We start from the raw sequence: 24,991 nt of genomic DNA on the forward strand, positions 1-24,991 counted from the left end.
TTGTGTTTTCCTGTATTTTTGTTTGAAGAAATGGTTATCTTGTTGTAATAGATGAAGTTGTTAATATCCTTTTCTTGTACTAATAAAATTGAAATGTACTGTATGATTTTATCTGCAGATTTTAATTTTGCCACAGGCTAGGGAGGTGGAAAAACTAGGCAGAGACTCTAGACAAAAATCTTAAGTAGCTTGTTGTGATTCTTGCTTTCGATTATGTTGATCTACTAACTTGTCAATCACGGCAAACAAACTAGAAAGACTCTGGACAAAAATCATGTGACTTATAAAAATCTTATGTAACTTGTGTGATTTCATAATAAGAGTATAAGACTAGTATGGAACCGTCGACTTAGTAGTTAGTTAATAGGGGTATTTGTTGTGTGAATCTGATTTTATAAAAACGGAAGAGTATGCAATGTGTAGGAACTTAAAAAACTCATCTTCATTGGAGTGAGTTCTTGTCAAACTCAGCGTACTTTCTAAATGGTCGCTTAAAAGTCTGAATTGATCAAAAGAAACGGGATTGGTGGAAGAATGCGAAGGAACAAAGATAAGAGAGCTTGATGAAGAAAGTTATCGGTAAACATTCCAAAAACAGTTGGGGCAGGGGTCTTTGAGGGGAAAGAGGTACATATATTTGTTTGTGCCGAGAAAGGTCCTAGCTCACCAATAAACTCATCGAAACACATCTAAGAAAATATGTTTTTGAATAGCTTTTATATGTGTTTCTTCTGTTTTCTCTGTCAAAGATTATCTTTTTGTACTTGTTGTAATTCATTTGGGTTCGGTTGCATTTTGACCCCGTATAGGGTGAAGAGTAAAGACCTAAACAAAAGACTTGGGGTCTACATGATTTTCAGAGACAAACTAGACAAGATTTGAGAAGATTCAATCCACGAAGAGGAGTGGGGTAGAGAAGTGTTCTCATCAAATCCCGACAAACAAGAAATAACCCTAAAATTATTTCTCTTCTTCAATGACAGATGAAATTTTTTTTTTATGAGAATGACAGATGAAATTGAAAAGGAAACCCTGAATACCAACCCTAAAATTATTTCTCTTTCATTTAAGGAAATTTTGGTATAAACCCATCCTATATGCTCAGTTTATGCTTGTTTCCTTGGTTGTGTTCTTGGGCTTCTTCTTTCAAAGGCAGCAGCTTTGCAGTTGCAATCTTTTCTAGAAACCTAGGTGATCTTGTTCATGAAGGTAGCTAAATTAAGATAAAAAACTTGGAGACAAGAAAGAAAGTAATCAATTAAACCTCTTTAATACTTTCTAGCTTTTTATTTTGCAGTACCACCAGAAGAGTTAAAATAGCAATTAACAAGCAAACTGATACTCTGCACATAAACAAAAGCAATATCAAGAACCACTAAACCTGTCCATTCTCCTCTCTGTGAACTACCATTTAACCACACCATATAAACAAAAGCAATATCAAGAACCATTTAACCTGACCATCCTCTCTGTGATCCACCAGCTTGCACATTTAATCTGTCGAGAACAGAATTGAAATCCACAGGCTGCTGATTCTCGTCCAATCTCTGAATCACACTTGTTACGAGTTCTCTTCCATACCCCATGTTTACAACTTTCTCAATCAGCTCAGTGTATGGATGGATGCGCATTGGAGGTGAGGGACCTGAATGACGATTAGTCGATGATTGATTTTGGAGAGAGGGAATGTGGGTCGGAGGGTATCTGCTTTGGGAGTATTGTGAAGCCATCGAGTGTGGAGCCCTTCCTTGTTCCCCTTCATATATCATATACCCTTGTCTAGGAGGAGGAGGCTCAGAAACTGTGTAGGTGCCATCTTTGAGAGATGCAACATAACCCGCATACCCAAACCCTGCAGGTTCTAGCCCGTTCATCCCTGGTTGAGTAACTCCAGGGAAGTTCACCTGCATCGGCATGCTACTAGTTGGATATGTTTCTGGTGGTGGGTTAACAGGTAAGGTTGGTTGGGTAACGGGTCGGGTTGGCAGGTAGGGTGTGTAAACTGATTGTGTCTGAGGACCCATTTGAGATTGGGTAGCGGGCGGCTGAGGTTGCTGTTGTACTTGCTGAGTCCATTGTTGAGGAAATTGTTGAACTTGCTGAGGCTGAGATCTATGAGACTCTGGTGGATGCGGTTGCTGCTGTTGGCCCTGTAAGTAATGACCTTGTGGCTGACTTTGGGCTTGGGCCTGTGGCGGCAGATTCGTCAACTGGTTCTGTTGATAGTAAGTGGGTTGCTGGGTCTGTATTTGAACATTTTGAGGTGTGCTTTGAGAGGATGGTATTATTGGCTGGTGTTGTTGCTCCATTGGTCTGCTAGCAAGAGAGACGGATGGATTCACTTGATGGGGTAGAGTAAGGGCTAACTGCTGGCTCTGAACTTGTGTGCTCTCAGTTTTTTGGACATCGGAGCCAGAAGAAGGAATTACTTCATCTTCGTGGAGTGAAGGTTCTTTCTGCACATGAAGCTTGGCCAGCTCCTTTTGAGTTTCAGCCAATTCTTGTTTGTCTCTAAGAATTTGTACAGACCTATGAACCTGCAACGACACGGAAGCAGCAACATAGCCATTTCCTCAGATTAGTTGACTATGTAATAGATCCATTTCATCAAAACCATAACAATTTTACAAATGAGGGTAGTACAACAAACTAAATATTAAAGATCTTCAATTGATCAACACCTTAAACCATGAATAAAGACATATATTCGGGTGAAACCAATTGAGCAATATCGTTGCTGTCATTGTTATAATCGTAGATTATTTTCCATGAATGATAAAGATACAAGTTATACAACACTTCAGTACTTGTAGAGAATTGCAATATATGCTGCTATTATATTTTGTTGGGAGATTATTTTCTCATATATCCTGAAAATGGGTTTGCATGGTTCTCTGAGGATCGCGTGCACAAAAACAGTCACACTATGATCTGGGCAGATAAAACTGCGATGCCCAAGACAAACTTTACAAATGAGAGCGGGGAATGAACTTTTGAACTTCCACATAACCATAAAAAAGTTTACTCTTAGGAGCAATTATAATAGTTTGGCTTCTATGTAACCGTTTAAAGATCATTAGAGTTAATGGCTTCCATGTCAAGATGAACAAATTACAGGCTAACGTACTATCCATAACCCAATTTTCGGACCACCTAAATGGACAAAAGCAAATACACGAAAGCAAATAAATAAAGGTCACGAAGATGCAAACTTACTTCTTGAAGATGCTTCTCTAGTGATCTAAGCTTGGAATCAGCTTCACTGTGCTCCTGAGTTAACTCAGTACGCATTTCACCTATTGACTTCTCAAGATTGTAGCAATATAACTCCAACTGTTGAAGACGTGCACTAATTCCTTCAAGAAAGCGGAGGAGATTGTCAGCGTATTTTTTCATAGTTCTTTCAACAGTCAGAATAAGATCCTGGTGGAGAGGATCTGCTCGCTGTTCATATTCATGTGAAAATGATCTCCCCGTTCTGGTTTCGTGGAAATTCTGCTTAATCAAACAACAAATAAAACCCTCAGTGGAAGTATTGCAAGGGATACAATCAACCATATAAACAATTATTTGAGAAAAAGAAAAGACTTTTCTTTCTACATCTGAGACGGCTTTATAACTCCGTCCATTATAACTTCAAGATAAGGACATCGAGCTTAGCTATATAATCTTTAGCAAGTATAAAGTACTCCAAGGCCTCGTAGTTTGTTACCAAGTTTATTCAGTAGATATATAAGCTAGGAAAATGTCGAATATTCCTCGTAGTTAGAGGGCTATAAAATCGAATACATCAGAAACCTATAGGTAGGAGGACTTCACTTCATAACAATGTATCTTACTAAATCACCATAGCCAATGACACCCATATTCTTGAAGGTCTTGTTCAATCCCCAATCTAGATATAATAGCAACACATTGATAACATAAGAAACCTTCAAAAATCAAACTCTACATAGGCAAGCTAAATCAAAAGTTTGGAATATGGTGCTAGGTTATGATTCTAACTAGTTAATTGCCTAAATATGCTTTAGAGAATTGATTATTAGGGTTCTGAAAGCGTCTTAAAATCCATGATCAGCAACTGAACCCTAAAGAATCATGCACAAAACACAATCTTGAAACTAAACTGAGGATCAAAAACAAAAATATACCTTTCCCGGGGTGTTTGTATTGACAGAATCAGAGTGGTTTGCATTAGAAATTTCTGGATTCAGCATATCATCATAAGAACAGAGAATATCATCAGAACCAAAACCACCCTTTGAACCAGTTCTACCAGATGATCCAGAAGCCATGACTAAATCAAAGTGAAGGTCGGTTCAATAGGAAAAACAAAAAAGTTAGGGTTTTTACAAATATGATTCAATCAGTTACTTCTGCACCGAAGAGTAAATCTTCTTTTGCTTGCGGAATGAGTTAATATATATACGCTCACTTACAAGATGAAGGATGGAAGGTGAGAGACCGCCAGATGTATAAGAGAGATCGATTTCTATGAGGTTTAAATTTCCATTTGGCCCCCCAAACGTAAACGACTCACTATTTTGGTTCTTTAGCAAAATTTTGGCCCAACTTTTGATGTTGGAATTTTATTGGGGAGTTTAATAGGTAAAGAAGATTTCAGATTATACGTCTTTTGCGATTGATCTTGAACTAAAATTAAACTTATCAGAACAATAATTAAATATCTTAAAATTGTCTCTTGTTTGCTTAAGAAGGTTTCAAATTATGCTCTTCTTTTGGGAGCAGTAATTGTTTTATGCACTAGTTCGATTGTAATGTTGATTTTTCTTGTTGCTAACTCAAAGATAATTATGATGATAACAAAAATTGCAGCACACCGTGTTGATTGATGAACTAATTTTAGAACTAAAACTAGGTCTTTTCCCGCAAGTATACGGGGTCAAGTTATAGTATTCAAAGTATCGTTCCAAAGATAAGCCAATTTACCTAAATCTTGAATTTAAAACCCCTTTCAATTTTTTAGATTTGATTTTGAAACTACTTAAAGAGAGAAAACAATACTAATAAACTAATAAGGATGAAATCAAGGAAGAAGAAGAATCTAGGGTTTTCGATTTCACCACATAAATGGACTACTTAAGACAAGCATTCAATCAACAAATCACTATTTGTTTATAACTCAAAACCTAGCTTAATGAACTAATTAGGTTTCGGATAATATTCTTTAATAGCACAATTCAAAATCAAGAATGTATGATTGACTACCATATAAAATTAATTTCCTACACTATCATTCAAGATCTAAAAGGCATATCTCATCTAATAAATCAATAAAAGCATGAAATATCTAATATAATACATGAATGATAACAAGGTTATAGAATCAACATGAAATGACAATCAATAGGCATTGAAGCTCAAAATAAGGATTCATTGATTTAATACATATCTCAAAATAAGCCCAAATATGGGTTTCCTCTACACCCTAGATACAAAATTTAGCTACTCATGGAATCTAAAACAATATTCATTGAATTCATAAAATAAATGAAATTACAAAAGATTAATGGAAAGAAATCACCAAGAATGTTCCCAATCCATACTCCCATGTATCTCCATTTTGATGTCCAATTTAAGCTCCAAGTATATCAAGAATATTGCCCAAAACTCCAAGTAATAGCTTATTAGAAGATAAAAGAAGAGAAATTTAGAAGAGAGATAGAAGAAGAAGAGATTTTAGAGAAGAAGGTATGGAGGAATTAGAAGGTTAGAAGAAGAAATTAGAAGGAGAAAGTAGATCTAGAGAAAAGATGAAGGTGGTAGAGAAAAGAATGGTGGCTAGGGTTTTTAGTTGAGAAGAGGTAGAGAGAAAAGGAGGCTAAGAGAGGATAAGAAGTGGCTTAGAAATTAGGTAAGGAAGCCTTTGAGAGGGTTTGCAAGTCTAGGTTCTAATGGAGGAGAAAGGGATTTATTTATAGGGTTAGGGTTTTGGTTGGGTTAAAGTGGTAAAAAATGGAAAGCTGAGGGTCAAAATTGGAATTCTAGGGGTTAAAAGAACAATCTGGTCGGCGGCTAGGGTTTATAATAGGTTTCGGATGCTTTGGTGTAGCCGGGTGCAAGTTAACAAGTCGCGGTAGGGACAGCAGCCGTCGGATCTCACGCGCACGGATCTGGGTGGACGAGAAAGTGCCACGCGTCCCGGAGCACGGAGTTTAAGCTGCTCCGGGTGCACGGAATAAATGATAAAACACGGAATGCACAGGAACCGTCAGATCTTGAAAACACGGAGGGTTACGGTCAAGATTAAAACGTGGAGACGGGGCTACCGAGTTAAGCTGCAACGGGATGCATCAGATAATGCTCTAGGGTCCTATTTTGTTGCTTAGCGAGAATACGGGAATTTGATGAAACGACGTCCGGAGCGCGCCACGTGTTCCTTGGTGTACCGCGTGCCATAATAATGCCCGACATTGTACCGAAAGCTGACCAAATGTTGACCTGACTTTGACTTCACATAATTCTCTCATCCGGACTCCGATTTGACTTCCGTTTTCTCCTACGGACTCGTCTCGACCTCTACTTTTCAACCACGCACTGACTTTGGCCAAATTTCCAGAATGTCCTTGACTCCAAATGACCAAAATACCCTTTATGCATCTTTTTCTCATTTTTAACCGTTTTTCACACCTAACTCTGCAAAAGACACCTAATCAAGAAAAACAACCATTTTATTATAATAAAGACTCGAAACAGACTAACTCCGCTAATTTAAACGACTCTGATGGGACATTTTCATGACCCATCACCGACATGCCTGATGCTCGATAGGCCTAGCCAGGTAGTTGGGTATCGTCAGGTAATGGGCATTAGGTTTTTGAAATTAAACCAAACCACCAAGAGTGTCTTAATGTTCATTAATACTCTATTCGAGATAGTGGTGGTCAGCAGGTTGTGTCGGCCCAAAAATGGGCTGGCACATCCCATTTAAGAGGCAACACGACACGAAGCACCTCGTGTGGTGCCATGCTGACTCGTCACAAGGCAACCGAGTGGTGGCAAGTCTAAGATTCTAAATTTCCAGTCTTGACAAGCATGACTCGTTAGGAACAGAAACACAACAATACGAACGACACCTTGGCCACCATTAGTACCATTTTGCCACAATTTGGGGCGTCGCCTGCACCGTAGGGACCCATTCCCACCCTAAGGCCTAAGCGTACTGCATCCCCAATGTTCCTTTCATAAGAGAAAACACATGCTTGGTTTGAAGAACCATCATGGAGACCCAAGTAGCTGACGCTGCCGGATGCCGGACGACTTCTCCCACTCCAGGTTACTCTCTCTCTCTCTCTCTCTCTCTCTCTCTCTGTATATATATATATATATATATATATATATATATATATATATATATATATATCTGTCTAGTTTATTTTTTTCTGCGTGATCTAGTTTTCAAGTATGATATAATGTCTATGAATTGGGTTGCAATTAACTGACCAATTAACCATGTATGTTTCTAACTAAGAGTGAAATCACCTAAAAATTTGTAAATTTAGGTCAAATCATAGATTACTTTGTGCTATGTAATTCAAGCATCAAATTTCAACCCACTCCTTTACTAAGAATTTAGATACAATGGGATGCTGGAGTAGCTTGATTAGGGTATTATTATCATTGATTATCATATGGGCAATACCCACCAAATTAAAAGAAATCTTCTTGTCAAGTTTTTCGATTTTATGTTCAGTTTTTTGGGTTAATTCAATGTACTGAACTACCAGGAATTTCTTTGATCAATTTGATTATGAACTGCCCTAGTGTTAAAGGTAATAAGATTGGATTAATTGTACAATCAGGGTGGAAATGGATATGAAATACTTATTAACGTATAAATCAAGTACCCTGGAAACATGAACTGCCCTACACCATTGTAACTTAGACCAGCATAAGTGTAAAACTCCACGGGCGACCTTAGTTTTTCATGCTTGAGAGCTTACTGTGTTACTATGCAAGATTTTGAATTTTTGGTCGGTTCAAATTATACTAAAAACTGTCTTGATGAATTGGGATCCTAACGCATATAGACGGAAATGGCCCAGCTGGAGTAATAGTTTCTAGAAATATTTCCATTATGAGTTGTTCAAGTGACGTTCAATCGATTATATATTGATAAATATTCGAATGATTGTCCCAATATCATTGAAAAAAATGTTTATCCAAGTCACTTTACCTGTCCTACGGTTCATTTTGAGAATATTATGCACATTAGTAAGGCTAAACCAACCCGAAAGATATGGCCAACACAGCTAGCCACAACCAAGAATTCGTTTTCATCTCTTTCTATTTTATTGGCCTCTGATTTGGTTTTGATTCTTAGAATTATCTCTTATATCTAAGCTATTATCTTGATATGTATGCTTATATTTATTTTCTTTGATCGATATGAGAACACAATAAGACAGGGTTCTTGTTGTCCTATAAATAATAGCTAGAAGCCGTATAATTCTGTAACTCTGAAGTCTGAACTAAATATACTCTTGTTAGTAAACTTGAGAATTTTATTTAATTAACTGAAGTAAATTTTCGTTGACGCTCCACCTAAATGTTTACATCAATTTATCTATCTCTGGCTACAAGCCTACAACAGAGTCCAAATTTGATTTTACAACATTGAGTTTGTTCGCTTGTAATTTTCTGTTGCTTAAATACACAATTAGGAAAATTAGATGTTAATACTCAATGGTTTTGTCAAATTTATGCTCAGTATCCCATTCACTTCAATCTGATTCTTAAAAGTAACTCTCTGCATTCGAATGCAGAAATGGGTCAAATGGTTTGCGGAACTTGTCGAAGTCTACTTTCTTATCCACAAGGAGCAATACGTGTTAAATGTATATCATGTCGAACAATCAATCTTGTACTAGAAGGTTTGTTATCTGAAAGTCTCAGCGTTACTGACGGCTGTTTATCAAGGAAATATTGTACCCAAAGGAACATCTTTTTAATTACTATATGCTCTTTCAATTGAAATTTGGTACTTTATGAACATTTACAATTGAGGGTCTGATAACACAACTGGAGTCTTTATTTACAGCTCATCAAGTTGGAAATGTCAAGTGCGGAACTTGTGCAGTATTGCTGATGTACCCATATGGAGCTCCGTCTGTCAGGTGTTCTTGCTGTCATTCTGTAACAGATATTGGAGTAAGTTATATTTCAAACTTAAAAAAGATATTTGCTCATCGTCTTTAGCTAATGTTCTTGCTGTCATGCAAATGTATTGGTCCTCTTTCTCAACTAAAAACAACAAGGAAAAAGTTTTCACCAATCCCCTCCCTTAAGTTTGGTTATATATATGAAAAATAGCCAAAATGGCGTAATCTTCTTTTGTCAGAAAGGACTCGCGTGTAGTTTTTTTTGTAGGTTGCAACTCCCTATGTAAGGTTTGCACATAGTAAGTGAGGTTTACTTGTCGTTTGCACATATTTGCATAGGGAACCCAAGGCCAAATTTTTTTTGAAGCGTCCTTTTAACCAAGACCCACGGAATATTTCTTAATCTAATACCTTTCATTTGATTATGTCAATTTGCAGGAACACAATTTACGCCCTCCTCTTTCCGTTCAACAAGGCCCACTTCCTTCACCACCCAGTCCGGTCCAGTAGACACATTTGTTGAATGCATTTTAGCTGGATGATCGAACTTGTGACTTTCTCCCTGGCCTTATGAAGCTTGACTCCATATCCGGAAGAAGAATACATGATGTATGTAAAGCCGACAGTGGTTCCCTCGTCTAGAAATGGTCTTACGTTAGAATTCAACAAGCATAATCTAATTTAGATATGATAGGTAACCTTTTCTTTTGTCATCGATATACCTATGAACGAATATCAAGAGGAATTGCTTGATTCTAGTCACTCTTCAAATTGCTTGATCTTCTGTTGCACAATCTTGATCTTGAATGGATGTAGTTATAGTTATATTTTGACAAGATTTGCAACTTAAATTGAAGAATTTTGTAGTCCTTAGCTTTTTCTTGAACTCGATTATTGAGTCCCATAAGACATATTGAATCTAGGGAGCGGAAACTATTTGCAAAATAGTGGTATGATATTTTCATGTAACGAGTAATGAAGGTGTATAGAGATGAGAGGCAGTGAGATGCTGAGAGGAATATGATTCATATTTTAATTTGATTATGAGTGTTTAATAACATGTTCAAATGGGTTTGTAACCATCAGTTGTGCATCTCTTTAAAAATGTAAGTGGTCTTGAGTTCAATACCCTCTTAGATTATATTCTAAATATTAATATTTCAAGTAGCTTTGACTAATATTAATGAAGTTATTGGTATTTGATTAGTTATTCATAATCATCAACTGGATTTCCTTGCAGCTAAAACAACTACCTTCACTGCACGAACAAGCGAAAAAAGTGAAACCAAAGCCACCCTCCACAGGGACAATCAAAATCTCATATATATATATATATTACTTCCAAGATTCTCGTCGGACTATCCAATGGCAATCCGCCACCTAGTCTAAACAAATTCGGTGATCGGACATAGTGTACTATTTCATTTCCCATCTCTCGTCGGACTATCCAATGGCAATCCGCCACCTAGTCTAAACAAATTCGGTGATCGGACATAGTGTACTATTTCATTTCCCATCTCTCATTTATATTGTAATCAAACTCTTATGTAGTTAATATAATATTTTCTTTCAACAGAAAAAATTCTATGGACAACCGTTCTCGCCCAGCCGCGGACAACGGACAAACAAGTTTACTAAACTACTACCATACAGTGGAGTTTGTCGAATATGTGATGAACACCAAAACAGTGAATCTGGATTTTTTTTTTTTTTGTTGGAAGAGTGAATCTGGATCTTGTTGTCTTCAAATAACAAATGGAGAACATGACAAACACAAAGCATGAAGAAACAGAGAACATACCAAAACAAGATCATACCACAAGTAACATGTAGTATAGTTATTTTGTTAGAGTATTTGTCAACATGATTGATACATCTTGACCATCCAGTTGTTTGATGTTCCATGTGGTGGGGACATTCTTGTTCGATTGGAATCTATACACTTTTCAATGTTTGTGCTTATCTTCATAATGTATGTACAATTTTTATGTGAATGTGGTCCCTTTTATTTTATACTTCCATACACACCAATAGTTCTCACAGATAGTTCTCTCTTCAGATGTCCTAAATAAAAAGAATTTGTTTCCTAACATTTGGTGTTTCTTTTATTTTAGTTGAAAACCAACATTTGGTGTTGTAGTTGGAAACTTATTCCAAATGGAAGGTCATATGTTCAATTCTCATTAGAGATAGTTATGAGCATATTTCTGTCATTGTATCAAAGCCAAAATAATCTATAGAGTATATTCGTGTAAGTTTGTTGTTTGAAAGAAACATATTTAAAAGGATCTAAACTGTAAGAACAAAGTCGACGTTCTAGAGGTTATATTTTCTGATTGACCTTAAATTGTGACCACTTCCCCGCGTGACTCACTAAGTTATTATAAATATCCAGATGACCTTTTGTGTATTTTCGAGCATCGACAAACAATCAGATTTAAACTTTTCAGTATTATCCTTCGTCGTTTTCTTTTTAGTTTCTCTTTTAGTCCCTTAGTTTCTCTCTATTTTCGCTCTTTATCATCTTTCTTTTCTTTCTTTAAGAAAATCTCAGGCCTTTTAACTTTTTCTAAATGGAAATTAAAATAAAGAAGTGCTAAAATAAATTAGTGAAAAGAAGTCTAAGAAAATGATTTAGAAAAAGAACAATTGTATAATTTTTTCCTCACCGGACTAAATGTCTAAACCTATGCTATTTTAAAATTGCAATGGATGATCCTCCCATCTAAGAAAGAATATTTTTAGACTAAACCGGTATCGCCCAAAATAAGAATGGGTCATCAAAAACAAATGAGAAATTATATTCATCATTTTATTTGGTCTTTTTCCCTGCTCTCCGTCTGATGTAACAACATATCACTTGAGCGCGGCGGAGGGACGAGGGAGGAATGAATAGAACTTTTGAAAATATTTTATTCAAACGTCCTCAAGGGCTATATATATATATATATATGCATGGACCCTCATGTTAGGGTCAATCAATATAAATAGAAGGATAAGTCTAAGTGGTTTTCAAATAAATTTTCTCCAAGGGTTTTGATCTAACAAATTTTGTTCAAGTGTTATTATCAGAGAGAAAAAGATGAATACTAAATCAACTTTGAGGAAATCAGGAATTTGGGTAGCTTCAATTGCTGCAATTTATACTACTGTCATTTCTACTTCTTCAGATTTCTTTGCCACTTCCAACATTCATATCTCAAACAAGGTAAGATCATTAATCAAATTTATTAATTCATTTGACTTTAGATTTCAACTATAATTTCTTGTTTTCCTCTTAAATTTGAAACTTATTATTGAAATTGTAGTCAGTCTTAATAATCTGAATTAGTTTTTCTTTTCTTATTTTGTGAATTTTGATTCTGTTTGATAGGAAGATCAAGATGATTCATCTTCTTCGCGTAGATCAGAGACTTCAACAGATAAATTTGCTCCAAGATATGATGGTTTGAGATTCATTGAAACACTTGTTACTGCTCATAGATGATCAATTTCAGGATTCATACAAAGAAGAAAGAAAATAAAATAATAATTAATTTGGTGGTTAGAATTTTTATTGAGGCATGGGATAGTTGTTTATATATTCTTTTATCTTTTGGGTTTTCAAAAAGTTGTTAATCAAAGTTAGAATGTTACAGTGTAACTGTGTAAGTAAGATAAGAAAGAAAAAAAGAGAGATTTATCGGATTCTAGTTAAACAATTTTTAGATTTATGTACTCGAATCATTAAAAAAATTACTTGTTTTTATGCGTAGTAGAGGATGTTAGTCTAAATTTATCGTGTTAATTCTCAATTAGTCCCTTAAAGTGTGACCAACTTCCCCGTGGTCTCGTAAGTAACCCATAAATGCTGAAATGATCTCACTTGTTCAAGTCGAATTTAAAATTTTCAATATTACTTTTTTGTATTTTTCTCCTCTTATTTTTATTCTAAACCTTAAGTTTTTGGAAAATGATCCTCATCCCGGCATGAAACCCGCACGAAACCCGGCGGGGTGACGTGTCGGGCTGCGATCTAGAGAGAGAAAGTGAAATCTCTAGATCGCAGCCCGGCACGTCACCCCGTCGGGTTTCGTGCCGGGATGTGTATCACGGTTGAGAGTTTTTCTTTTCTCATTTTTGATCTTTCTTCCCATCTTCTTTTTATCTCAATTACTCTCTCATTCTTCCCATCTTCATCCTATTCAATTGCTTTCAAAGAAAGGTATTGTACAAGTATATAGGAGTGATGGATGCCCTTAGCCAAGGGGTCCCTAGTAAAAATGGGGTGCTTTAAAATTTTACTGGGCCATAATGGGCTCAAACAGATCCAATAAGAAGTCCAAATGATCATTTCTTTGTTTACCTTCTATGGAGCGGTGGCCGGACGCCCGGACCTCATCTCACTATAATTTCTCTCTCTAAATTTCACCGTACCAGTGAGAAAAAAAAAATGGCGAAAGATCGAAAGAGATCTTCTTCTGAAAGAAACGGCGAAGAAGATGAAAAAGAAGAAGAAGAAATTCCTTCAAAGATAGATCATCACCGGAAGAAATCAAAGAGGAAAATGGAAGATTCATCATCAGACGAGGAAACCGATCACTCTATTGAACGTGAAAGAGATAGAAAACACAGTAAAAACAAGAAGAAGAGTAGTAGTAGGAGTTCTAAAAGAAGCTCTCGAAGACGATATAGCGATGATGATTCATCTTCTGAATCTGAATCGGAAATGTCTGGTTCTGAATCAGACGGTTCTGATTATTCATCTTCTTCGGAAGAGAGTGAAGATGAGAGGAGGAGGAGAAAAAGGAAGGAACGGAAAAGAAAGGAGAGAGAGTATGAGAAGGAGAAAAGACGGAAGAGGAAGAGAGAGAAAGAAAGGAAAGGGAAGAAGAAGGATGACGATGATAATGATGATAAAAAAGATCGAAAGAAGAAGAAGAAAAAGGAATCAACGAAAGGAGCTGTTACTAATTCATGGGGAAAATATGGAATCATTAGAGAAACTGATATGTGGTAATATGATTTACATTCATGTTTCTTCAATTAGGGTTTTTGATGTTTGATAAATTAGGGTTTTTTAATTTGTTTCTTTTGATATTTCCATCAATTACTCCTTTTCACCACCTATTTGTATGTTTTCACTTTTCAGGAACAAGCGACCAGAGTTCACTGCATGGCTATCAGAAGTGAAACAAGTACTCTCTCTCTCTCTCTCTCTCTCTCTCTCTCTCTCTCTCTCTATATATATATATATATATATATATATATATATAACATTATAGCTAATTAGAACTTGGATAACAGGTAAACCTGGAAACATTACCTAATTGGGAAGAGAAGCAAATGTTTAAACAGTAAGATTCATCTTATTCACCATGAGTAGAAATGATATATAACTAAATTTTGACAAGCACAAACATTTGAAGTAGTACTAAGAGAAAGTTGCCCTTTTTTACAGATTCATGGAGGATCATAATACAGCAACATTTCCGTCGAAAAAGTAAGAGCTTTGGTCTATTAACCTTTGTATATCCTCTCAAGTTTAAGTATCGTTGAAGCTAATTGTTTGTGGTTGCAGATATTATAATCTAGATGCCTATCATAGACGTAAGATTGAGAAGGAAGTGAAGAAGGGTTCTAAGAAAGTTCCACAATCAGAACGTTTAATATTCAATGACGAAGAACAACGACGGTATGTACACGGAATGATATTACTTTGTGAAAAAGTACTAACTTTTCAGTTCTTCATAATAATTAGATATTTTGATCGATAAAAATTTGGATTATTTTACTTCAGTAGTAGAAATGGTGAATGAAAATATAGCACCTAAACAAACTAGACAAGCAAATACGTGTAATGTATGATGCAGACACACCGTGTCCTCGTATTAGCATAATCTTCTATCTGTATTCGACACCTCATATGGGATACCCAGTACCCATATGGATGTCTATGTAAGGGCAACTTCCATTTGTGTTCTTATGTTTAAAGTTTCAAACCTTGTGCTCGGATTAAAACCCTATTTTCTGCAAAACAGGTTTTTTTATATAACTTCCGAGGTTTGAACTTTGTTGTTTAGGAAATGTATTTTCTTTTCAAGCTCGCATGTGTTTCTGTGATTCTTTGCCTTCTTTCTGTTGGAGAAGAGAATTGCCTCTGAAATTATTATGTTTTTTGACAATAATTTCAAACTTAGATAGCGAAAAACAAAGATCTTCTAAGAGTAAAACTCTGCCTTTGCCAGTCACTGATGAAACTCTGGCCTCAAAGCCATACACTAATACAAAGACGAGGAAAAATAAATTCTCCTCGTGCTTGAATTTCTTAAAGTTATTGCTAAAAAAATGCAACAAACACAAAATAGAATGATCTAGAATATTAGAGCAGAAATCTAGTGAAGAAACTAAACCGAAGGTAAAGGGTTTAAGTCTCCCTGTGGGATCTAGTCTCATAGTGTTTTTGCGTCAGCAATCTCTGTAGTCACATTTTCACTAGATCGGTAGATCCTGGCTATTTGAGGTAAAGTTGTCATGCATTTTGTTATATGCTTGCAGGCTCGAGTTGCAGCAAGAACGTGAAAAACGAAAGGCACAAGAGGTGGAAAGTTTAAAGCTAGCTATGCAGAGTGGAATGGTAATTTTCTTAATTTCTTCAACCTAAACAAGAACTTTTGGCATATTATTTGATATTCTTTTTGCTATGAAATTGTTAGGCACAAGCAATGAAAGAGCAAGCTCAACTGAGAGAAGAGATGGCTTATCAATACAAGCTCGGCAATTTCGAGGTAACACCACAACCACGGTATCTTTGATTTTATTTCTACAACTGTTTTTCTTCTTTGTGCGTTACATTTCCGATTTATACTTGTAGGCTGCCGCCGCTATTCAGAGAAGATTGGATCCAGATGTTGCTATGTGAAATTTTTATACAATCACAACCCATCACCTAGTAGATCAATTAGGCATAATTTGTACGGAGTAATCATGAACTACTCTTAGGGGGGATGAATTACATCGAGAGCATCTACTAGCAGACAATCTATATTCCGATGTGATCATACTAGTATGCAGATGTATTGGTTTCTGAGATGTCCCTTTTTTTCTTTTCTGAGTTCTTTGGGATATTTGGAACTCTTTTCTTTTGAAGGCAGATAATTACAATTGGAATGTTTCTGTTTTAGTATCTAAATACTTGATAATGTTCTTCTGGTTGTGGCCTGTGGGTTCTATAGAAATAGGACAGTTTTTGTTGTTTTGAACAATCAACCTTATGGTATAGACTTCATTGCGTCTCCTACTACAAAACAGTAGTGATGAAGAAACACTTGAAGTATACGAAAGAATAGAGTGGTCATAAGACTTAGACATTACCGAAGGAACAGTATGTCATAATTTGGCCCTAGTCTTCTTCGGTGCGAAGTTTAGTCGATAGAAACGCTATTTGTTCCGATTTTTGGAGCCGCCGAAATGTAGTGTGATGGGCTCCAAACTTCGGGCAAATGGCAAGCACCTGGTTTGTGCTACAAGTGCTAGGTCATGTGGTTTGATTCTGGTCAATTTTATTTGAGCAGACTTTCTCACTTGTTTTTCTCACTTCTATCTCTTTATTTTTCTTTATGGCTTTAACTTGTCCATTCTTGAAGGTTCCTCGGACTGGTAGGATTCGGCGATCTTAAAGAATTTTCAGATTGTCATTGAAAGTTCTCAAGGGTTGTTGGATCAACTCCACTGTTTCTGTTCTGACTAGGGTTTATCCGCCAACCTTCAACAATTTTTGGATGGGAAGACTGAGACTTCCTAGGGTTTATGGATCCAACCAGTTCAAACAGAAATTGTGGGAGTGTCATTCTTGTTCTTGGGTTTTTTTTTTTGTATAAATTCTTGAACTTTTATTATCACTTGGGTTTTTGGTATTGGTTCTTGGATTTTAAATCTCAAAAATTAGGATTTTGACCAAGAGAAATAGAGGAGTGCACTTGTAAAATCAAGATGAGGGGTCAATACTTGGACCACTTGGTCAACATGTCACCAACTAAACAAGCAAAGAATAAATAGAGCATGACATAAGACTACCAACTGTTTTATATGATATGATCTCTCATCACCCAGACCACTCTCAAAAGTTTATAACCCTAACTGACCTGTAAATGTTTCTGGAGGGGAATGATCAAATTCGTAGTTTGATACATTTTTCTTTTAAAGGAAACAAACAATTTCAAGTGAACCTTCAAAATGACAAGGAAGTTGAACTTATAGATAGATAGGCTTGTCACTTTCAATCCTTTCGTATTTGCTCTTCAAAATTTCAACCATACCGCTCGCTAATGATTCTTTCTATAATAAGATTAAGTCAAGTAGTTTCTTCATTTTTTAGCTTCCGCCTCAGTTCAGGAGCTTAATTCGTTATCTGTATCTCTTCTTTCTCCATAAAAACTTAGACTTTCTGGATTGATTCCATCCAGTTCGACCATTATCGTCCCGTGACTTTCTTCACTCCATTTAAGGGATTCTCTCTCCAGAATCTCCACTACCTGCTAACAGAATTCTCAGATATTCTTTCACTACATAGTTTTCTGAGCAAATGAAAAGGAAAAGTCGGTGCAACTATAAGTTCTTACCTTAGTTCTTCGAGAACGTTTTTTGGTAACTTCTGGGTCAAATAGAATAACCTGAAGACGTTGAGCTGACGAAAGTTGGAGTGTCAGAAACATATCGGATCGATTAAAGAAAAGAACTGAAACGTATAAGTTGGTTACTTACATGGGATGCCAGAGAGGCTAGAAATGTAGAATTTGAGAGTACGGATCGCCATCTTCATGTCATAGTCCCGCAAATCAACAACCATTACTTGAACTTGATTCTTTTTTCTGTAACAAATTGAACGTTTTGGAGTTTTTGCCTCTTAATTTTACAAATAAAAGGAAAAAAAGGTAATATTGAACGAAAATAGAATAAAATAAGAACCCATAGCACTAACTCGCTTTCGAGGATCAGTTGTGATGATTTTTCATCCGCTTCTCGGGCTTTGTTGTTAAAATGTTGTCCCTACGCATTCAAATTGTTTAGTTTAAATCCGCTAATTACAAAGTCATACTCAGCCATATCATGGTTCACGGAAACACAGATGAACAAAATGCCTACTTAGGAGAAACCACGTAGAAGCAATCACATTCAACGCTCTAGATATTTAAGTATGCCATACATAAGTAAATAAACGAAAATAGGAATATTACCTGCTTTAGAAATTCATCAGCCAAGGCACGATCTCCATTTGCAAATGCATCAAATGCCTGTGAGCAACATAAGAGTCAATACCATAATCTTAATTTGCATAAATGCCCTAACATTGAAAAGACACAAGAGTCTAAACATTAATGCATGCGAGGGGAAAGAAACGGTAGTAGAAGCTAGATTTGCAAATTAGCTACTTACAGCTTTAAAATATTCCTTCATTGTAATCCAATGTTCCTTTGTAGCTTGACGAAGGACCTCGTAGGTGTCGTCCTCTTCTACATGATTTATATGGATTGCAGATTTCAGAACTTACAGATATAAGTTAATACTTCTTATATCGCATAATTTCAGGAGGATTTTAGATGATATCATTTTTATTTGGCCTTTAACATTGTTTTCAATTGGAATTCTTTTCTAAAAAATGATTTACCTACTAAAGCAGCTAGCTAACATTTTGTAGGCAAGACGCATGTAGAATATAAGATATTCAGAAAAGTGTTTACCATCCTCAGTATCTTGTGTTGGTGCCGTAGTTTTATTAAGAAACTCGTCTTTTGGAGGTTCAAATATCACAGTTCGTCCGGGCCTTGTCAGGGCAGCAATCCGCACTGGACGTCTTCTAGGTACTTCTTCAATCCTCTCAGGGACACCAAATAGTGATGCTAACACCTCTTTCTGAAGATCATATCTCCTTTTGTCTTGGCTGGTGAATTCCATGGCACATGTCTGAGTTTAGGTCTTAAATATATTGATGTTGACTACTTTCAAATATAAGCTAATCGGAAGAACATACCTTTGAGGGAAATCCATTTCTTCTGATGTTTTTTGAGATTCTGCAACCTATTGAAAAGCTGTAATTAGAATCCCAAGAACAACTGTATCTTCTTTTCGGTAAATCTAAGATAAAGAGCATATATCATCGTTAAGGACAATTGATACTGTTTAGCAGATTTACCTTTCCTGTAGAATCAGCAACAACATCTTTGTTTTTCAAACTGGATGCCGACATATTCACTAATTCTTCCATGCTCTGTGCAACGCAAAGCAAACATTAGATTCGGAAAATCACATTCCTTGCATAAATTCATAAGACAACTACCAGAAACTCTTTATAGTTGTAATAATTATTGATTGAAGACATTGTTGGCAAACAAATTTCATTGTTTCACATACTAGACTTTTAGGTCATAAGCATCACTTTCATTGTTTCACATACTAGACTTTTATAATCTGAATAAAAGATACACATGTCAGACAACTTTTTTAGCTTGTGTTAGTAGGGATGGTGAATGTCTTGTCTACTACATCTGAATTCTAAATAACCGTGACTCTCAAATGATAAATACATATTTCGGTTTAACTCTTATACTGAAATATGTTCATCATATTCTTTTTGACATTTCCGCCTAATGACGCCTAGGTAATTGAGTTGAATATATCCTCGTCTTTGTTATCACCAAACTATTTCCTCAAACCTCTTACATTAAAGACGTAAACTGAATCTTATATCACCTGAAATACAGAGATTACACTCACAGATTTCCAGAGTAACAACATGATACTAAAGCAATATATGAGATAGAGTGATGGAACTGAAATGAGAGATAATTATGGAAGTACAGAAAGCCACTTATCAAACAAAGCAAAAAGAACCCTAATATAAACGGAATAGGAACAATACCTTTTCTGCATCGTACCCGCAACAACCTGCAAATTTAATATTAAACATATTTTATTATATACACATAGCACTAGTAGGAAATTGAATCAGTAGCATTATCATCAACGCATTGCAAACAAAAGATTGCAATAAGTACCGCCTGACAGGTATAATGAAGCATTTGCTTTAACTTTAAAATAACATTTAGGATTGAACAGAAAAATCACGGCTGTTGGCAGTCAGTTGATCTTTCGCCATATCATTTTCTCAATAAATTCATGCTTATACTAAAAAGAACTGATCTTTGATGGTTGAGGGTTAAAGCATGAGCACAAAGTCTAATAGGCGGCAGCAAATATTTACAAAATCACAGAGTCCGATGTTTCTAATTTGACAACCACAAATATCAAAGAAACCGTTACTGTGCTTGTTATTTTCATAGCAATGGGTAATTGATTAGTAAACCGAAATTCGAAGGCAATATTCCTCTAAAAGCAATTATCAGATCTCTGTACCAAGTGTTTGATCAGTATATCAGTGTGAATGAGTTTCAGTTCACGTATTTAGATTTCAGGATGCTCTTTTTTCGTATTTCAGAATTTCTATGCTCTTTCAGATAAATATATAGTTAGTGATGCTATAGATGTGACAACAGACAGATAGAAAACCAAACATGAAACTGACACTAATAGAGCTAATCAATTGTTCAAACTAAACTCTAGACTTAATAATGTTAATTGTGAGCTATACGGCACTTGAATAACACATAAAAGTCATAAAAGGTGCATTTCACAATACGCCATCTGAAAGAACACGTACTGCGGTCGACTAAATTTACACCAGCAATCATTCCCCTTGAAGTCGAGTTAAACATTGAAAAGGAATAGTAAGTAGCAGCATAGACCAAGGGGAAAAAAATGATAAGACAAGAATCGTTTACCAAGAACATGTCGAATTACATCCATGTCAAGCTGAAACCCACTGCCAAGCATTTGAAATAAGAAGTCCTCAATATCTTTGTGCAATCGATCATTCTTTATTGCAGAATCTGATGGCACGTCTCTAACTATGAATTCAGCCACAGGCAAATCCGTCACATTCAACTTCAATGGTTTGGTTCCCGTTCCTTTAGGCGGTTCATATACTGATGTCGTTCGCTTAGCATATCCTCTACCAATAATACTTGAAACAGTACCAATTGAAGTAGAAAGCTTTTTAGGCTTTGATACTTTAGAGTTGTTTCCATTAGGAGGAACTGAGTTGTTAGCAGCAATATTTTCAAACAACAGTTCTGATGAAGATACATCACTTCTCTCATTTTCAGGTGCATCGGACGACGTATTCCCTTTTGATTCATAAAGAACTTCAGCAACGAAATCTGGGTTGGGGCCAACCTTGCAAAAGGCTGAGGCTATTTCTCTGAGAGAAAATGTAGAACCAAAGGCTTCAATCAACTCTTCCAAGACCCTTTGTTCCTCATAACACTCCAAACTTAGTGAACTATTTAAACTTGATGCTTCCATTTCAAAACTTCTTCCACAAAAAATGGAACAAAAGGAAACAAAAGTTATTACATAAAAGTGGGATTCAAGTGCATAAGTAACTAAAATTTACATAAGCAAACATTATAATCAATTAAACAGAAAAGAAAAATTCATTATCAAAATCACACACTAATCTTCAGTGTTCTTACTCAGATGAACAACCTGAACTCATTTGTTTCATCCATTAACTACTCCATGGATGATTTGAACCTAATAAAGCAAGAAAATGTGCAAATTTCAAGTTCCAATAGAAATACTTACTTGTTTTAGGGTTTCTGTAACAATGTAATGTTGTTGCAGGTTCACCTGTTGCCAAATAAACAAACATTTATTGGGCGGAGTCTGTTATAGATGGAGGGCCTTCAGAATCCCAAATTCGTTTCTCGCTCTTTACCGTATTGTCACAAAATTTTCATTTTGTTGGTTCGCGAAAGGACATGGAGGAGGATATTGTCCTAGTCAATTTTCACTCCATTAGTCAACCGTTGGTAGTTCAAGTGGTTCCAAGGTGTTGACATAAACTCCAGAAATCCCTAGAGGTCTCAGGTTCGAATCACCAGAGAAGGTGGAATTTTCGGGGTGTGAAGACATGGTCAAAAATTGGTCAATTTGGTTTAATTAATTTCTTTTGTAAGTTGTTATAGGGATAAATTTAGAGACTTAGAGAACAATTTCAAATTTTGGATGGTTTACTAATTAATTACTCCAATAAACAAACAAAACCTACAAAATCTTCCTAAGGATCAAACAAAAAGACAAGTTGTGTTTTAAAACTTCTAGCCGACTCCATTATTGTTCTTCATATTCATGATTTTTCTTTCAAAACTTTTTTTTTTATTCATAACTGCTCTTCATCTTCATCTTCATCTTTGAATCATTAAACAACTTCGTTTTTCTTCAAAAATCTCAGATTAGTTACACTCTCTTAAACCCTAAAATATGGAGCAAGAACCTAAAAAAATTGATAATGCTGATGGAAGTATAGCTCGAGATAGCATCACTCAAGAAGACCAAGAATCATGGTTGGGTTTAGATGACATTGAAGAAGTAATGTTTTTTTACTTTATTTATTTCGAAATTTTTTTAACCCTTAAACCCCAACTGGTTCAAAACTTCGAAAGAGGTTTGTGAAACAGAAAAAATTCGTTTCGAGGTTTCGTGAGTGTACGGACCACGTACCATTCTGTGGCCACGAAACATTTCGTGGGTGATGGATCCACGAAATGAATCAGTGCCCTTTTTTCTTCCTTTAAATTTTTTATGTACTTATTTCCGTTTCATTCTTTTTTCAGTCTTTTAAACTTGATTCAAATGCTTCTTCAATGTCAGAAGATGGAGCGCCTATTCTAGTATTTGTCGATGTGTCACATTCATTTCCAAAAGGCATGGTATGTAATTTGGGGTACACCTTGTTATCGTTATGACCGATGTTATTGATTCATTCTTGTAAAACACATAATGTATTTTTTTATATGTCGCAGTTGTTTAATGCAAGGAATGGAGCAATAGTTTGGTGCACCGAAACTACTATAGAAGCTCGATTTGTTATTGTGAAAAAAGGGGGGAGGTCAGTAAACAATGAAGGAAAGGGGTCGTATACCTTGTTTCGGTGTAGTCGAAGCGGTGTTTTTGGTAGCCACAAAGGAAAAAAATTGAGTTTCTAATACGGACCCAGGTAAAAAGAGGCGTACGGGTTCTTCTAAATGTGATTGCCCATTTTGTATAGGTAAAATATAACGTACTTCACGACAAGTGGATTGTTGAATTACTCGATGGACACCACAGCCACCCGTTGGAGAAAAGCCTCACAGGTCATGCATATGCAGCTAGGTTTAAAGAAGATGAGCTAGAATTAGTTATTGCATTAACTAAAAGTAGATCACGCCCCAAAGATATATCGTTGCATATAAACAAAACAAGAAAGATAACTTTTCTACAATGAGGACTGTGTACAATGCACAACGAAAGGTCAAGTGTGAGGAAAGTGAAGGTAGGTCAGTAATGCAACAGTTTATGAAGTTGTGTATGGATTACCACTATGTAGTCAAGTATAGGTGCTATGAAAATTCCAAAGAGGTAAAGGACTTGTTTTTTTTCACACCCTAGGAGTGTTCAGTTTGCGTTGTGTTTCCCACAGTTTGTTGTCATTGATTGCACTTGTAAAACCAACAAGTTCAAACACCCTTTGCTCCAGGTAGTCTCAGCCACTTCGACTGGGAAGACCTCCATAGTAGCAAATGCATTTATAAGCAACGAAAAGACAAACATTATACTCCCTCTGTCCCAATTTAAGAGTCCCGTATTCCTTTTTCGTCTGTCCCAAATTAAGAGTCCCATTCCTCTTTTATCATATAAAAAATCCATAGATTTTTCAATTATACCCGTGTTGACAATATATAATGTATTTATTACTTAATTAAAACAATTCGTTTTTTGGTAATCTTTTTAGAAAGAGATGAGAATAATTTGTGTTTATGGAAACTAATCTTATATATAGTACTAATTCTTTTGAATTCCAAAAAACATGTTAAAAATTAATGTGGGTAAAAATGAAAAAGTAAAAGTTGTGAAAAAAATTTACGTTTTTAAAATGGGACTCTTAATTTGGGACGGAGGGAGTACTTGGGTTATGGAATGTTTGCGACAGTTATATAGTGTTGGTGACTCTCCTATTGTATTCATTACTGGCAGGGAACTCGCGTTGATAAATGCAATTGAGATCATATTTCCAGATGCGAAAAATATACTTTGTATATGGCATATAAACAAGAATCTCCAGGCCAAGGCTAAAAAATACTTAGAGATTATAGATAAGGATAAGAAGATGGGTGCAAGTGAGAAGAAGCTTAAGAAAGATAAAATGGCTAATGAGTTTTTAATGAATGACAGCTTGTCACGTGGGCAGATACCGAGGAACTATACAAGACCCGGGTTAATAAGCTCATAGAGAAATGGAGAAAAGTCTCCCTAGAGTTAGTAAGTTATTGTCAAGATACATGGTTGTCACTCAACAAAGAGAGATTTGTTAATTTTTGGACAAACCAGATACAACATTACAACACCACATCAACAAGTAGAGGCTGAGGGAGAACACGGGAGGCTCAAGTGTTTCTTGAAAAATTCGTTAGGAAATTTTATTTCATGTTGGGAAGTTGCTCATAAGTGCTCAGATGTTCAGTTTATTGGTCTCACAGACTCATTTGAGAATAATTTGAGAAAGGTGTTGCATGCCCATCAAATTAAGCTTTTCGACAAATTAAGGGATGTGGTTGCACACCGCCCGATGGATATAATTAGGGGTGAGCAACGATCGGTTTTTTTCGGTTTTGGCTCGAGCCGAAACCGAACCAATAAGTGACGGTTTGACTAAATCGCCGGCCGAAGTCGAGCCGATCATTCGGCCGGCCGAGGTGGTTCGATTCGGTTTGGTTCGGCTCGGTTGAGTTCGA

The 24,991-nt window shown here is 36.0% G+C and overlaps 4 protein-coding genes across 15 annotated transcripts; 2 read left to right on the forward strand and 2 right to left on the reverse strand.

The window, feature by feature from the left end:
- Positions 1-1,251: 1,251 nt before the first annotated feature.
- On the reverse strand, positions 1,252-4,473 carry LOC147542177 (uncharacterized). Of its 2 annotated transcripts, XM_086673369.1 has the most exons (4): positions 4,152-4,444; positions 3,217-3,495; positions 1,449-2,537; positions 1,252-1,375 (listed from the first exon to the last, which is right to left on the reverse strand). In XM_086673369.1, the coding sequence occupies exons 1-3, from the start codon at positions 4,293-4,295 to the stop codon at positions 1,452-1,454; spliced, it is 1,509 nt and encodes a 502-aa protein (XP_086529495.1). In that variant the 5' UTR covers positions 4,296-4,444; the 3' UTR covers positions 1,252-1,375; positions 1,449-1,451. The 2 variants fall into 2 exon arrangements, with proteins under 2 accessions (XP_086529495.1, XP_086529494.1); XM_086673368.1 differs by having other exon boundaries at positions 1,252-2,537; positions 4,152-4,473.
- Positions 4,474-7,063: 2,590 nt separating this feature from the next.
- Positions 7,064-9,993, forward strand: LOL2 (lsd one like 2). Its single transcript, XM_086673395.1, has 4 exons — positions 7,064-7,296; positions 8,787-8,894; positions 9,062-9,171; positions 9,561-9,993. Exons 1-4 carry the CDS (start codon positions 7,242-7,244, stop codon positions 9,630-9,632), a joined length of 345 nt encoding a protein of 114 aa, XP_086529521.1. The 5' UTR covers positions 7,064-7,241; the 3' UTR covers positions 9,633-9,993.
- A 1,929-nt stretch (positions 9,994-11,922) lies between these two features.
- Positions 11,923-16,293, forward strand: LOC147542179 (nucleic acid-binding protein). Of its 2 annotated transcripts, XM_086673393.1 has the most exons (10): positions 11,923-12,330; positions 12,496-13,100; positions 13,171-14,117; positions 14,254-14,299; positions 14,409-14,458; positions 14,563-14,604; positions 14,683-14,796; positions 15,660-15,738; positions 15,818-15,889; positions 15,976-16,293. In XM_086673393.1, the coding sequence occupies exons 3-10, from the start codon at positions 13,555-13,557 to the stop codon at positions 16,021-16,023; spliced, it is 1,014 nt and encodes a 337-aa protein (XP_086529519.1). In that variant the 5' UTR covers positions 11,923-12,330; positions 12,496-13,100; positions 13,171-13,554; the 3' UTR covers positions 16,024-16,293. The 2 variants fall into 2 exon arrangements, with proteins under 2 accessions (XP_086529519.1, XP_086529518.1); XM_086673392.1 differs by having other exon boundaries at positions 11,968-12,330; positions 12,496-14,117.
- Positions 16,294-17,149: 856 nt separating this feature from the next.
- Positions 17,150-22,047, reverse strand: LOC147542180 (putative nuclear RNA export factor SDE5). Of its 10 annotated transcripts, none has more exons than XM_086673386.1 (13): positions 21,804-22,026; positions 21,705-21,752; positions 20,939-21,528; positions 20,020-20,045; positions 19,294-19,368; positions 19,132-19,178; positions 18,842-19,041; positions 18,537-18,613; positions 18,338-18,394; positions 18,082-18,149; positions 17,865-17,971; positions 17,723-17,787; positions 17,150-17,635 (listed from the first exon to the last, which is right to left on the reverse strand). In XM_086673386.1, the coding sequence occupies exons 2-13, from the start codon at positions 21,725-21,727 to the stop codon at positions 17,492-17,494; spliced, it is 1,479 nt and encodes a 492-aa protein (XP_086529512.1). In that variant the 5' UTR covers positions 21,728-21,752; positions 21,804-22,026; the 3' UTR covers positions 17,150-17,491. The 10 variants fall into 10 exon arrangements, with proteins under 10 accessions (XP_086529512.1, XP_086529508.1, XP_086529507.1 ...); XM_086673382.1 differs by having other exon boundaries at positions 18,537-18,610; positions 21,692-21,752; positions 21,804-22,003; XM_086673381.1 differs by having other exon boundaries at positions 21,692-21,752; positions 21,804-22,003.
- Positions 22,048-24,991: the final 2,944 nt, after the last annotated feature.

The sequence above is a fragment of the Eschscholzia californica genome, unplaced genomic scaffold, assembly GCF_041429995.1.
Source record: "Eschscholzia californica isolate CP2 unplaced genomic scaffold, dmEscCali1.0.p SCAF_4, whole genome shotgun sequence".
NCBI classification, from domain to species: domain Eukaryota; kingdom Viridiplantae; phylum Streptophyta; class Magnoliopsida; order Ranunculales; family Papaveraceae; genus Eschscholzia; species Eschscholzia californica.